The sequence below is a fragment of the Odocoileus virginianus genome, chromosome 29, assembly GCF_023699985.2.
Source record: "Odocoileus virginianus isolate 20LAN1187 ecotype Illinois chromosome 29, Ovbor_1.2, whole genome shotgun sequence".
In the NCBI taxonomy this organism is placed as follows: Eukaryota; Metazoa; Chordata; class Mammalia; order Artiodactyla; family Cervidae; genus Odocoileus; species Odocoileus virginianus.
The window spans coordinates 27,999,476-28,013,668 of record NC_069702.1 but is presented as its reverse complement, the minus strand read 5'-3'; the positions used below and the strand labels follow the sequence as shown (position 1 = coordinate 28,013,668).

General features: G+C 41.2%; 1 protein-coding gene across 1 annotated transcript in view; it reads right to left on the bottom strand.

Moving 5' to 3' along the window:
- ADAMTS3 (ADAM metallopeptidase with thrombospondin type 1 motif 3) overlaps positions 1-14,193 on the bottom strand; it is a 268,531-nt gene that overhangs the window by 243,484 nt on the left and 10,854 nt on the right. The window contains exon 3 of the mRNA XM_020885342.2: positions 4,357-4,763. Coding sequence (XP_020741001.2) covers positions 4,357-4,763 — 407 coding nt within the window. The remainder of the gene's footprint in view (positions 1-4,356; positions 4,764-14,193) is intronic.

The window sequence follows — 14,193 nt, the reverse complement described above, 5'->3', positions numbered from 1 at the left end:
AAGCATCTCAGTAAGAGAGCTTTAGAAAGAACCTATTAACAGGATTCAGGCTTTGGCAGGGTAATTTGGAGGAAGATCTAGAGAATTGGGCTTTTTAAAAATTGGATGCTGTCAGAAAACAAGGACAACTCCATGACTGAATATAATAACAATTCTCACCTACAAGTAGGGTATACTAGAGCAGACATAAAGCTATCACTCATAAAAGATAATCTTGACAAAGATTCAGAAAGGTCATGCTAGACAGAACAGATACGGTTCTTGGCCACAGTGAGTGAAAATCACTGTCAATTCCTTCATGCAGAACACTTTGATGTTGATTTCAGAAACGCACAGAATAATATTTTAGATATCATGTATATCTATGTCTGGGCTTTCCTGGTGGTTCAGGCGGTAAAGAATCTGCCTGCAATGCAGGAGACCTGGATTCGATCCCTAGGTAGGGAAGATCCCCTGGAGAGAGGAATGGCTACTCACTCCAGCATTCTTGCCTGGAGAACCCCATGGACAGAAAAGCCTGGTAGGCCACAGTCCATGGGGCCATAGAGTCAGACACAAGTCAGACATCTTTTTATATCACATTCTAGACCTTGGCTCTGCATATGTCACTTAAGGCAATTTTCTGTCTTCCTCCTCAATGTCCAAGTTAAGGGAGCTTTCCTGTGATCATTTCAGGCTGCTGCTGCTAAGTCGCTTCAGTCGTGTCCGACTCTGTGAGACCCCATAGACGGCAGCCCACCAGGCTCCCCCGTCCCTGGGATTCTCCAGGCAAGAACACTGGAGTGGGTTGCCATTTCCTTCTCCAATGCCTTCTCTGGATCATTTCATAGTTACCTGGAATAAGTAGTCAAGTTTCTGATGTTCAGAGGAATAGGAACAGCTAAGTATTACTACTTGCTTTTCAAACTATCTGGGGTAAATAAACAGTTTCTTTTCTCCCCAATTGGACTTGGGCTGATAATTTTGTAAAATACAAGGAAAACTAATTACTAGGAAAAAACAAAAAGATACAAGATAGCAGCCTCAGCATATTTTTTTTTTTTTTTACTGTTAGATCCAACACAAATACAATAACTATGTCAAAGTGTCATAAAGTTTCTTTCTATAGCCTCACCTTCAGTATTTATCTTGACCTGGACCTATGGACACTCTTTGAGCAGTACTGTTATTTTATTTTATTACAAGTCAAGCCTTCTGTTTAATATACATTAAGTCTGTCTCAGACCACTATCTATTTCAAACAGATACAGTTTGCCGCAAGGTAGCATTATAGAAAAAGAGGTAAGGGGTTTCACTCAGGGAAAAGGCCATGGTAAGAGCTTCCCAATCTCAGTGAAAAATAAATACCTGTGGCTGCTCCCTATGACTAAGAGTTTCCAAAGACCCATGTAGATAATCAGCTCACAGGAATCCCATCGACAATAATCTACAGTAGACCCATCCGGGTAGGACTTCACTGGCATTCTCTACCATAGCAGGAGACATCACTTCATCTTGCTGAGCAGAGATGTTCCCATTGGCATTTTTAGGCCAGGAGGGGCTCTGCTTTCTGCTAAGACAACTTCGATTTGGTTGTAATCCCAGAGCTTCCCAAGGAAATGGCTTTCTAGCCCATCAGCTTAATCCTCAGGCATCTATGTGATCTCAGTATCCCTGTTTCTCTTCCTAAGGTCAAGAAGGTCAAACTTAAATCCCCTACACAGCAAGTTAAAGGAACAAAAAAGGGTTTAGGAATCTGCTAATTAGCCAAGTTTATTTACATTCACATCAGTTTTACTTCCCTACTTCATCTCAGCTAAGGTGCTTATTCTATCCGATGCAATTTTAAGAATTTGTCCCCAGCTTAACAAAGTAGTAGTCATCACCCTATTGATCTGCTATTACTGAGCTTCTAGTCCTGCCATCATCTTTATTCTTCCTCCATAGCTGCTACGAGCTGGAAACTCTAAAAAGCCTTCTGTTTAGATACACCCGCATAGTCAGCACTGCCTGCTATAGGCGGGACTCCTCTCTTTTCCAAGATCAAGCTCAAGGCCTGAGCCACGTAAGCCTGGTTAGAAACTCGGTCCCCATTCATAAAATCTCTCCAGAAGATACTTCCCTTTATCGCAACTTTTTTAAGTTGAACATAATTCTAGTATGCATGTGTGTGTGTGTGTGTGTGTGTGTGTGTGTGTGTGTATACAAGTACAGGAATACCAGATATTTTGACACTTAAAATCTACGGCAAATTTAACCTCTTTGAGCTCCATGAGAATGGTAATCATGACCATTCCTTTCATCATTTCACAATGCCTGGAACAGCACTTGCCCAGAATGGGCTTCTCAGAAATATGTTTTAATTAATTAAAGGATCAAAGAATGGAACAAATAAATGCACTGGTTGAGTTGTGCACACACACACACAAACAGACACGCTATGTCAATGTACATGTCAACAGTTAACATCATACCTTAAAAATGAGAAATCAACCCTAATAATTAATGTATATTCATACTTTATACCTATTTTCCTCTTCCTTACAGCAATTCCCCTATATTTCTGTATCTATGATTAGATCATTTGACATGTACAGTAAGAAAAACACTGATTGCTAAGTCAGGTTTAAAAACTCACTATGATAACCCATTAAAATAATTTTCTTGCCTTTTGCCTTCCTTAAACTGATTTTCAAATTTCAAGTCTCCTAGTCTAAGCTTCAATCTTAACCAGGGAGATTAAAAGTACATAATCTTTTTATGCTATGAAACTTAAAAATAACATTGAATTAAGTTTTATACTCAATATACTTTACTTAGAAGTATTATAAAGTAGTACCTTTACGTAATTTATTTCCTCTTATACTCTAGTAGTGTTGAATCAAGCTCTTAGTGAATATTTTATATTTCGTCTTCTAGAAGATGTTTTCTTTCTATTGTTTTAGTCAGTAATTTAGTTAAGTCAGATCTATTAAACATTTGTGTGGAACAAGAAGAATCTCAGAGATTCCTTGTGTCTTCAAACCCCCTAGCATGGTCTAGCACCAAATGTGATGCTGTGAATCTTAAACTGAAAGGGTCCAACTAGGAGACCTGCCACACACACTCTATTCAGTTTTCTGTTCAGGCTTCTAAAGCCCTATAGAACGTCTAGAGGCAGTACAAGACCTCCAAATAAAGCCTGCAACCATGAACCCACAGGCCTTGAGTAAAAAATATGGCATCATAACTCCTTTGGGTTGTGCTTATGCACTAAGAGGGCAGTAGCAGAAGATTCAAGGTACTGTTAGGGGACCAGCCAAGGTGGAAGGAATGCAAGGATTGTTTTGAGAACTCCTGGAAGAGAGACAGAACAAACAGAATAGCTGTGAACTCCCAAGAAACAGCAGCCTGGCAACCACAGAAAGAAAAATGGTTGCTCCTTTTGAACAAAGGCTTGGAGTCAACTATGAATGGAAGAGGCATAAACACTGACACACTTCTCAAATAACATCTGGAGATAACAAGACAAAAATAGTTCACATCTTCAGAGCGTGTGAAGAAGGATCAGTTGCTATTAGCCTCAACCACAAAAGTGAAGAACAATATATGGGTATTTCATTCAAAAGCAAGAGAAACTGAATCATAGCCACCATACAGAGAGAACTGGGCCTCAGGTTCACACACTAAGGCGATTCGAACAAATCCTGACAGAGAAGCACCTTGTTTCCCATTCTGGCATTCTGAGGGGGGGCGGTGCAAAAGAATGCTTTCTAAATATTTTCTTTAATAAAACACCTAATGTTTCTTCATAAGAAGGGAAATACTATCATTTTGAAAGAACTATACTTCTTTAAAAACTTGTCAGGATGATTTAAAAAAAAACGTTATTGGAAGTTTGGGCAACTCTAACGGCTGTTGCAGGTGGCTCTGTCACTCAAGTCTGCATGATTTTGGCATCATTTCTTAATCTCTCTAAACCTCAGTTTTCTTATCTATAAGAACTAGAATAATAATACTTTCCTCTCAGGATTATTAAGAGGACTGATTACATGTTAAAATCACTTAAGACTATGCCTCTAATCCAGCAAGTGTCTCAACAAATGATCATTGCTATTATTTTTTTAAAAATAAGGAAATAAAATTCCCAACATGATGCAAGTGGACATATAAGCAAAGAATGCTAAGATAGTTGTCTTTGGTTTCTTAGACTAATGTCTTCATGTCAAAATGAAGCCAAAGCCTACATTTTTGACAGTGAAATGCTTTCCAACACTTCTTCCTGAACTTGAAATATAATAATGAGGCTTTCTTTCCACCTCTACCTTCCAAACCATGCTGAAGCCATGCTGCACTCCCAAACACCTGCAAACAGACACAAAAGGCAAGGGGTCTTACCAGACCATCACAGTTGCTAATGGCAACAGAGGTTCCTGGAATGTCCATGACGTCACCAACATAAGCACAGTCGGTCTGCAAACGCTCTGTTTTCCAGATTCTCTCCGAAGTTCTTCCTGGTTGATGATCATGAATGGGGTCGGTTATATTCCCAGGCACTGGAGATGCCTCATGCCACTCCACCACAGCACCAGGAGCTACCAGCTGAGTGTTGGGCTTCAGTCGCAGATGAAAATCTCTTCCAAATGCCGTGATGTTAAAGAACAACCGCTCAGAGCTGGAAGACACGTCCCTCGTTGCCCTCTTTTTGTGATTTGCAGAAAGAATGTGGGAGAGATAGTGTCCTTCAGAATTTGTGCTGACGGGAGTCACCAGCTCATACTCTCTCTGCCTCTTTATTGGTAAATCTGTGGGGTGAAAAAACAAAACTGTAGAACCCTGTGTACCAAGAGAACACAGGAGGATGTCACACGGGCATCGAGGGCCCACCTCACAAGACCACACCTCAACTTGCATAATAAATATATTCTTGAATCATCTCATAAGCGGTAAGTTTTGAGAACTCAAATCATTTCTCAAACACATTTAGGTAACTCTGGGTTAAATGAACCATTTTTTTTTTAATTTTTAAAAAATTTCACTACATGTGAATACTCATCTCATTTATGTGTTTGAGAATATGCATAAAATAACTTTCCAAAAACTGTATCAAGCTTGTTTATAATCAAGAAATACACTCAATTAATGTATCATTGACATAACTAAGAACTGCTACAGACTTTTAACAAAGTTGCTACTATGTAGAAGATATTTTTCCTAATTGCTTTAATTTTTTCCTTCTAAAAATCCTAGATTTTATACTTATCACAATAGTTTTGTGTATTAAACATAATGTACTTTGTGCTATATCTACCATTGGCCTGTAATTTATACACTGCAGTTTATGGTGCTGCAGTTGATACAGATTTTTCCACCATACCAACCCTAATAAGCATACTTCACAGGTGAGGAAACTGAGATTCAGGAGGTGTGTGTCCAAGGTCACATAACTGTGAAACTCAGCTATATCTTCACATCACACTCCAAAGCCCATACACTCCCCCTGCTTCATCATGTTTGTGTCCCATAAATCACAGAACGTTTTTAGCAGATGAGGAGAACGGAGTAAAAAGAACCATCTATAAGTTGAATACACAAGTACTGGTTAGTCAAGAGCAAATAGCACTGTTATTTTGCACCATATTCCTTACACGGGAAAGACCCTCATTTGAATACAAATTCAATATTAAGGGTCCACTTTATAACGCGAGTGGCCACTCACATGTTTAACTGAATTGCACAGTTAGAACTTAACTGTTTAGCCAAGTTTAGCCAAATGTGAGTATTGTGTCTGCTGAAACGCAAACATCCTTGGGAAAGACAACACATTAAATGAACCATTTCATCCTTAACAGAAACAATTTTGAAGGCAGAAGGAAACAAGAAGGGCAACAAGGATGAAGAAAGAACATATGGAGAGGAAAATCTATGAGCCTGAATTTAAAATTTCTCCACCTTCATAATTCTAACCTCAGACTAGCCCTGTAGGTATGACAAAGTAGGTATGAAAAAAAGTATATGATTCACAAAGATTCCTAACCTATGGAAGCTTCATGATGTTATCTAATACGTTAGCATATTGGACCCATAAATGAATCTACAACCTAGGTTCTTAAAGTGTTTTATAAAATCACTGTGAAAGGTGAAGTCACTCAATCATGTCCAACTCTTTGAGACCCCATGGACTGTAGCCCACCAAGCTCCTCCACCCATGGGATTTTCCAGACCAGAATACTGGAGTGGGTTGCCATTTCCTTCTCCAGGGTATCTTCCTGACCCAGGGGTCAAACTAGGGTCTTGCACATTGCAGGCAGAGTCTACCATCTGAGCCACCAGAGAATCCCATAAACTGAAAGTCACTCAGTCATGTCCAACTCTTTGTGATCCCACGAACTATACAGTCCTTGGAATTCTCCAGGCCAGAATACTGGAGTGGGTAGCTCTTCTCTTCTCCAGGGGATCTTCCCAACCCAGGGATCGAACCCAGATCTCCCGCATTGCAGGTGGATGCTTTACCAGCTGAGCTACCAGAGAAGCCCCAACAATCACTATGTGTTTTCATTATTTTCCTATGTTTTAAATAACTTAAACAACGTGTAAAGTACCAGAACACAAAATTTTGCAACCTGGAAATTCCTTGAGTGCAAGTTTGTTACCATTACACCACTTATAATGACCAGTGCATTTAAACATAATACCTGTTTTTATCAAGTGTATACAGCAATATATACACAGTTGTACTTATTCACTAGACAGAGAAGGAGTGAGGAGGGTCATATCACAGAGTAAAGTGAAGCCTGCTTCCAGGGAGCAGAAGCAACCCAATTCCTGTCTCTCTGCAGGCTCTCTACATCATGAAGACCTACATAGGTGTTGGGGTATGCACAGACACACAGATTCGGTCTCCCTTACAACCAAACCCATGAGAACACTTTCCTAAATTCTGGCTGAGAGAAAGAACTTATTTGAGAGAACGCACTCAAGTGTCACAGCAGCAGGGTGATGGAGGGGGAAGTTTCCACAGGAAGGGATGAACGAGGCTCTTGGAGGTGGACTGACACAGCCAACCGCAAACTAAGTCCTGGAGGACAAGGAATTCCCCATTTAACTCAGTGTTCCCAGTATCATCTCATACAAGACTTAGGGTCTTTTATCAGTAGGATGTGTTTACTATGTATGAGTTAGTAATGCGGGTAACTGGAGAACATTTGCTTCATCTCTGCTGACCCACACACTGACTTAACTATCCACGGCCCAGAAGCATCTCGCCGCACAAATGATTCCAGTTCTAACTCTTTCTTTAACCATCAGTTTACTGTTTCGGGGAAAGGAAGAACATTTCATTTTAATGCATGGATTTCTCATCTCCACTGAAGGGAATTCACACCACCAAAATCTAGACAATATACTGATGCCTGGATTAAGCAACTGGACAACTAGAAAATTTAGGGAAAATGCAGGGCATCTGCTCCACACCCAAGAGGATACCCAGAGTTTCATGCTGAGAGCAAACCATACATCCTAGATTTTCTGGGGTGAATCCATTTTTCCACTGTCAGACAATATGTTCTGAACTTTTATTCAAAATAAAGATGGTATGTTTGTATAGAGCTTTGTCTTCTCCAACTTTAAATAATAAACCATTCCTAAAATGTACACATAAGAAACACTTTTGAAATTAAACTCTGAATGAGTCATTTTCCAGGTGAGAATTCAAGAAAAAGATGTATTTAATATTCCGTCAAGCTACCACCCCACAGGACAGTAGTTAATGGAACTGACAAAGGAGTTACCCAGTTACCTGCCATTTATTACAGAGTAAATATCAGGCACTGTGCTTTGTCCTGGGTAATACACCTTCTCTAATTCTTACAACAGTCACAGTTAGTAGGTATTACCCTTAGTTTATAAATGAGAAAGCAGACCTAGAAAGCCTAACATATAGCAAACAAGGAGCCAAAGCAAATTTTCAATTCTGATCACCTTGACACTGAAAATCACACTCTCATTCAGAATAGAGGGAACATCTTGCTGGCAAGTTCTAATTGCAGACCTGAGTTATAAAGGAAAACTACAAGAATGATGATGGCCTATCTGCAGCCAACCAACCAATTTCTCCTCTATTGCAGCTTCAAAAACTTTGTAAAAGGCTCTTAAATTCTAGGTCTTGGGGAGAAAAATAAAGGGATGGGGTGGGTAAAGCTCAACGTTATCAGTGGTAATCTCATGCTACAATCACATATGCAAACCAATGTTAATTTACTGCATTCAGAAATGATACATTTCACAGAACCAAATACTTCCACAAAGCAATACAGCTTATGGTCAAGGAACAGATTATAGTGTCAAAAAGCAGCAAGTCAACACATGAACTTGAGCAAGTTCTTTTTTTTAAAGGCTCAGCTTCCTCAATTGCTAACGAGAGGTTAGTAATAGTTCTAACGTCATAGGAGAGGTTTAAATGAGATTAATATTTAAATCCAAAGGATTCTGCAAGTTTTTACTATTTTAACTTAAATGTAAATTAGCTACCTATTAAAATATTACCTACGTGCAATTTTAAAATGCAAAACTAGGGACTTCCCTGGTGGTCCCGTGGTTAAGAGTCTGAGCTTCCAGTGCAAGGAACATGGGTTTGATCCCTGGTCTGGGAACTACGATCCCACATCCCTGTGATGTAGCCAAAAAAGTATAAATGAAATAAAGTGCAAAACTCTACAACTGTCATCCCGGATGGCTGAAGCGCCACTGTTATAGGCATGTAAAGGTTTATATGAGCCATAAGTTCCATAAGCACAGAGAGCCGGGGCCACGGTAAAGCCACCCTGTGGTCACTAATTAACCAAGCATGACTCAGAAGCAGTGAATTTTGATACAACCCACTGGCATCTCTGCATGTCTGGCCCATCCCGCTCTCCTATCCCCAGTATGGATGAACTGTCTGTGGTCTTACTTAGGAGCAAAGCCTCCACTCGTGTACACAACCTAGCCCCTCTTGCTTTTTCAAGACGGCTTCAACAACTATCCTCTCTCTTTCCTCATCAATTTTCCCCATCACTAGATCGTCCCCACCAGCAAATAAATAAGTTGCCATATTTCCCATCTTTAACACACACACACACACACAAAACTTTCTTGATGCCACATCCATCTCTAGCTAATTTCCTATACTTTGCTGCCCTTTATAGCAAAGCATTTCCAAAAAATTGACTGTATTAGATTTCTTCAAATCCTCTCTTCCCAATCTTGTTCTTTCTTGAACCCAGTCCAATCATGCTCTTGTCAAAGTCACTAGTGACCCCACAGTGCTAAAACCAACGGTCCAGACTCCATCTTCTTACTTGCTCTGTTTCTCTTTCCTAAGAAACACCCCCTTTCTTTAGCTTCCAAAACACCATTCTCTACAGGTTCTCATCTTTTCCTCTGTGGCCTCCTCTCCTCATTCTCCCTTCCCACATCCCTCTGTTCTCATGACTGGCACACACCTGAGCGCCGCAGGACCTGGTCACAGACGCCTCTTCTGCATGTAGCATCCCTAGCGTGGAGTACTCATTCTGCCTCATGACTTCAATGCCTTCACCATTGTATATCTCCAGCCCAGGATTCCTCCATAAGCTCTTTTCTCATCAATTCAATTGCCCCTGGATCCTCTCCTTGTGCATAGCCACTAGGCACGTCAACACATCCAAAAGTAAACTTCCAACCTTCGCACTCCCAAGCTTGCATCTCCTCACCATGTCAGTAGACGGCAACCCCATCCTCCCAGGTACTCAGACCAAAAATTCGACTAAATCATCCTTAGTTCTTCTCACACCACACACAAAATCTTTTCACAAATTTTATTGGCTCTACCTTCAAAATACATCCAGACTCTGATGACTGCTCACCACCTGCCCTGCTGCTACCCTAGTCCAAACCACCATGTTCCCCTTCCCAAGTCGTCCTCAAGCCAGAGCCAGAGGAATACAAATGGAAGATCATGTCGCCCTTCTCCTCAAAACTCATTTCACTCAGAGCAAAATGGCTCGCAAGGTCCAGCACTGGGAATTCTCACATCTCAAGGTCACTGTGCTCCCCATTTCCTCTGCTGACAACTGCATGGCTCAGCCCTCTATGCCGTCAGGTCTTCACTTAAACTTGGCCCTCCCACTGAGGTCTTTCCTGACCCCAGCAACTGTCTCATGACTATCCTGCTTCTGCATTTTACTTTTTGCCACAAAACTTGTCACCATCTCACATACTATATATTTTATATACGTCTGTTTGATCACTTCTTAATGTGCTTGCTTTGTCGCTCAGTCATGTCCAACTCTTTGCAACCCCATTGACTGTAGCCCACCAGGATTCTCTGTCTGTGGAATTCTCCAGGCAAGAATACTGGAGTGGGTTGTCATCCCCTTCTCCAAGGAATCTTCCCAACCCAGGGATCAATCCTGGGACTCCTGCACTGCAGGCAGATTCTTTACCATCTGAGCCACCAAGAAAAACCTTGTTTCTTTACACCTGCTAGCATCCAAGCTTCAGGGGGTAGGAATTTGTATCTGCTCTCCTCACTATAGTTCTCTAGTGCCTGAAACTGACTCTAAAGTCACCCAACAAATATCTGCGAATGAATAAATGAGAGCAACTTGAGCCTAAAGAAGCACCAAAAATTAGAATGTGTCCTCTTTTCCCCAAACAGTAATTATCATCAAGTGATCGATGACAGCCAACCACACAAGTTGTCATAAATCTCTACAGCCCGAATCTGCTGAAAAATGTGGGGGATATTTCTCACAGTGTCTGCTGGCCTATAAATTCAAACATTTCACAATATCCTGAAACTTACATTTTAAGCACTAAGAACAACAGCAAAAGTGGATCTAATCATTAAAACAGACCTCCTGGAATGCAAACACAGAGCCCCTCATACTGAGGAACCAGAGGCAGGAAATGAGCCCCTCCTCTGCAGTCCCTTTGGTTATTCATAGAAGTATAACCACACAGTCAAAAATAAACAAGACCTTGAAAAACCATCTCATCCCTGACTCTTTCTTACAACTAAGGCATCTCAAGTAGAAAACATCATGCTTCCTTAAGGTAGGGGTGCAGTGCCTTTCACCTGCTCCCATTCTCTGTGAGGGAAGATTTTTCTCCAAATATCCCGGCCTCTCTGGCCCCTTTAATTCACTCTTCCCCAGTGAAGAGGCATGATGGATGTGAATAGCCAGTCTGGGAAAAATAAGCAGCCTGTGAAGCTCAGCACGCCCTCACCATCATTCTTCCCGGGAAGGAAGGACCCTGTTAAGGACCCTGTCCTTTCTGATAAGGACCCTGTTCTCTTTCAATTCATGCCCCCTTACCCCAGTTCAGGCCCTGTCTCAGCCGAGCAGTCCTGACATACTCACATGGGGTGAGGTGTCCTGTCAGCTGGCCCACTGCCTGCCCGTGCGAGAGCCTCGGCTCCACCCTGGGCTCTTTTGTAAGAGATCTTTTCACCATGTTTTTAGATCTGCTATTTCTCAACATGTTCAGACCAGGCAGGTCAAAGGAGTATGTTTAATTGTGATTCTGGACACTAAGACTTTTTATGTCATCCCTCACCGGAAAAAATTAGAGCAATAGACTTTAATTCCTAGACTTGTTGTAAGAATTGAATGGCCTAATCCAAAGTGCTGAACACAGTATCCAGCACTTAGTAAGTGCTCAATAACTGTCAGATATTAATATCACCCTGTTATTTTTTCCTGAATAGTTTCAACTAGCTGATCATTATTTCAGGATAAGATTAATTAGACAACTGATATCTTTATTTCTAATTCAGACCTGAAAATTGCTTAGGATACTCTCTACTAATCAAATCCCCTCACTTCACACATAAGAAACTGAAACTCACAGTTAGGTAATTTAGCCTGAATCAAAAACTTAAGTTGTCATTTAAGGCTCTCTGCATTCTACCCCTAACTTCTTTTTGATATCATCTCCCATATTACCTAAAGCAACATGCTAATATGCTCACTACACCTTAATCACACTACTGATTAATCACTCTTGCCTTTAGAGACTCCTGCACTCTACTGCATTGAAAGATCTGTTGCTTTCTATCCATCTACTCAAATCTAACCCAGGCCTCACGGCCTTTCTCAAGCCCCAGCTTTTCCAAGAAAACTTCCCTGCTTACTTGCCTTAAAATACAGACTTCACAGTCTAAGCTTCCTAGCTGTGTCATGCACTGTCTCCATAACAGTTATAAAATAAATCCCTATGGATGAGAAGTTACATGCCGATGTCATGTCCTTTCAGAGATTTTAAGCAATTTGGGGGCAGAAGTGTGATGTTAAGTGAAAGTGAAGTCGCTCAGTCGTGTCCAACTCTTTGCGACCCCGTGGACTGTAGCCTACCAGGCTCCTCCATCCATGGAATTCTCCAGGCAAGAATACTGGTATGATGTTAAATGTGTTTAAATACCCCCAGTGTACACCAGTCTTTGGGGAAAAGAGAAATTAACATCTACTTTTGGAAGTGGGGATGCCGGGGGAGAGGGCTCTCTCAGCATGACCCCAAGCTTTAGGATCATCTTAACGCCTTCACATGTTTGGCCACATGCGCTCACAACTGAGGACAGACAGCTTGATATGCTTCTAAATATGTTGTAGGATGCTACACAAATGTCTCCCAGAGGAGACTAGACGTCCCCAGCACATTACGAAGACCACAATCTAGAACAGCAAGAGAAAAGAAGCCTTCAGTAGTACAACAAACAGTGCTAGGACCAAAAATGGCTGCTTCTAAGGTTCTCATGTATCACAGCAATTTTTAGCAGATCTAATTAAAACCAAAGCTACCTCAGGCACACAGAATATTGGAATACTTGTGATTGATGCAATATGGCTTTGCGTGCTAAGTTGTTTCAGTCATGTCTGACTCTTTGCAATTCTATGATCTGCAGCCTGCCAGGCTCCTCCATCCATGGGATTCTCAAGGCAAGAATACTGGAGTGGACTGCCAAGTCCTTCTCCCAGGGATCTTCCCAACTCAGGGATCGAATCCAATGTCTCTTATGTTTCCTGCATTCAGGTGGGTTCTTTACCACGAGTGCCACCTGGGAAGCCCAACGTGGCTTTAATTCCCAAGTAAAGAAGGAAGTGGAGTATGATGGTTGAATATGAAAAGTCTGGAGTCAAAAAGCACTGCATTTGAATGCTGGTTTCAAGCTCATGTGCTCTTTGGCATCCTGTGAACAAATTATGAAAATATAAGGCTCAGACAGGTTGCCTGTAAAATAGGAAGAGATAAACAACATAAAGGGCTTGGTCCATCTAAGAGCATCTCAGTGAATGTAAAGTTAGCTGCTGCTGCTATCCCCATCCAGCTGGAGCAGTACAAGAAGGAAGTCACTTGTGTCACAGCTCCCCTCGGGCCTCTCCCCTCTCCATTCCCAAACCAAGCTATCGTTTCTGGTGGTTAGGAGGGATCTTGAACGCCATGTCACCAAATGGCCTGAAGCCCAAACTGGCTCTACGAACCCACGCTCTATTACCCGAATCAGAGACTGGGATTCTCTCCCAGGAACTGGCTGATTGCCCTACTATAGAGGCAGTCACACAGGCAATTTCCTTTATCAGGTATAAATTCTCAGTATGCAACAATCTGGCCACAAGAATGAAATCAAATAAGCATTTTCAAGATTTGCTCAAGAAGCCGCTCCAACAACAACATTTCCAAATCCTGAGCCAAGGGTAAGAGAATGAATTTCATCAGAAATGACAGGGGCCAGCTGTTTCAAGAGAGATGTGAGTGGGGTGAAGAGTGGACATTAAGAGGACATCACATGCCAGAGGCCTCACCCAGGCTGTAAACACCAGCGGAGATGGGGACACATCTTCTCTTAAAGGCAATTAAAAATTATCGTGATTACAGGCTGAAATTCTGAATGCAGCCAAATTCTTCTTTCCTCACTTCATCTCCTCTAAGCTGTTATCACCACAAGGCAGAGAAACACTTTGAGGTCTTTTAGTTTAGTTGCAAACCTATTTTCACAACTCTTGGGGGGGGTTGCTTTTTTTAATACTTATTAATAAGAAAGAACAAATACTTGTGAACTTTAAAATTCTTCTCATTTTTTTTTAAATCTGGCTTTTTCATAAATATTTGTTGCAATTGCTCAATGTTTATGTTCAAGAGAGTCATTTAGGAAAGAACAGCACATTCTTTAGCATTCCAGAACATGAAATCAGGTAAGAGGAGATCTTTTAAGAA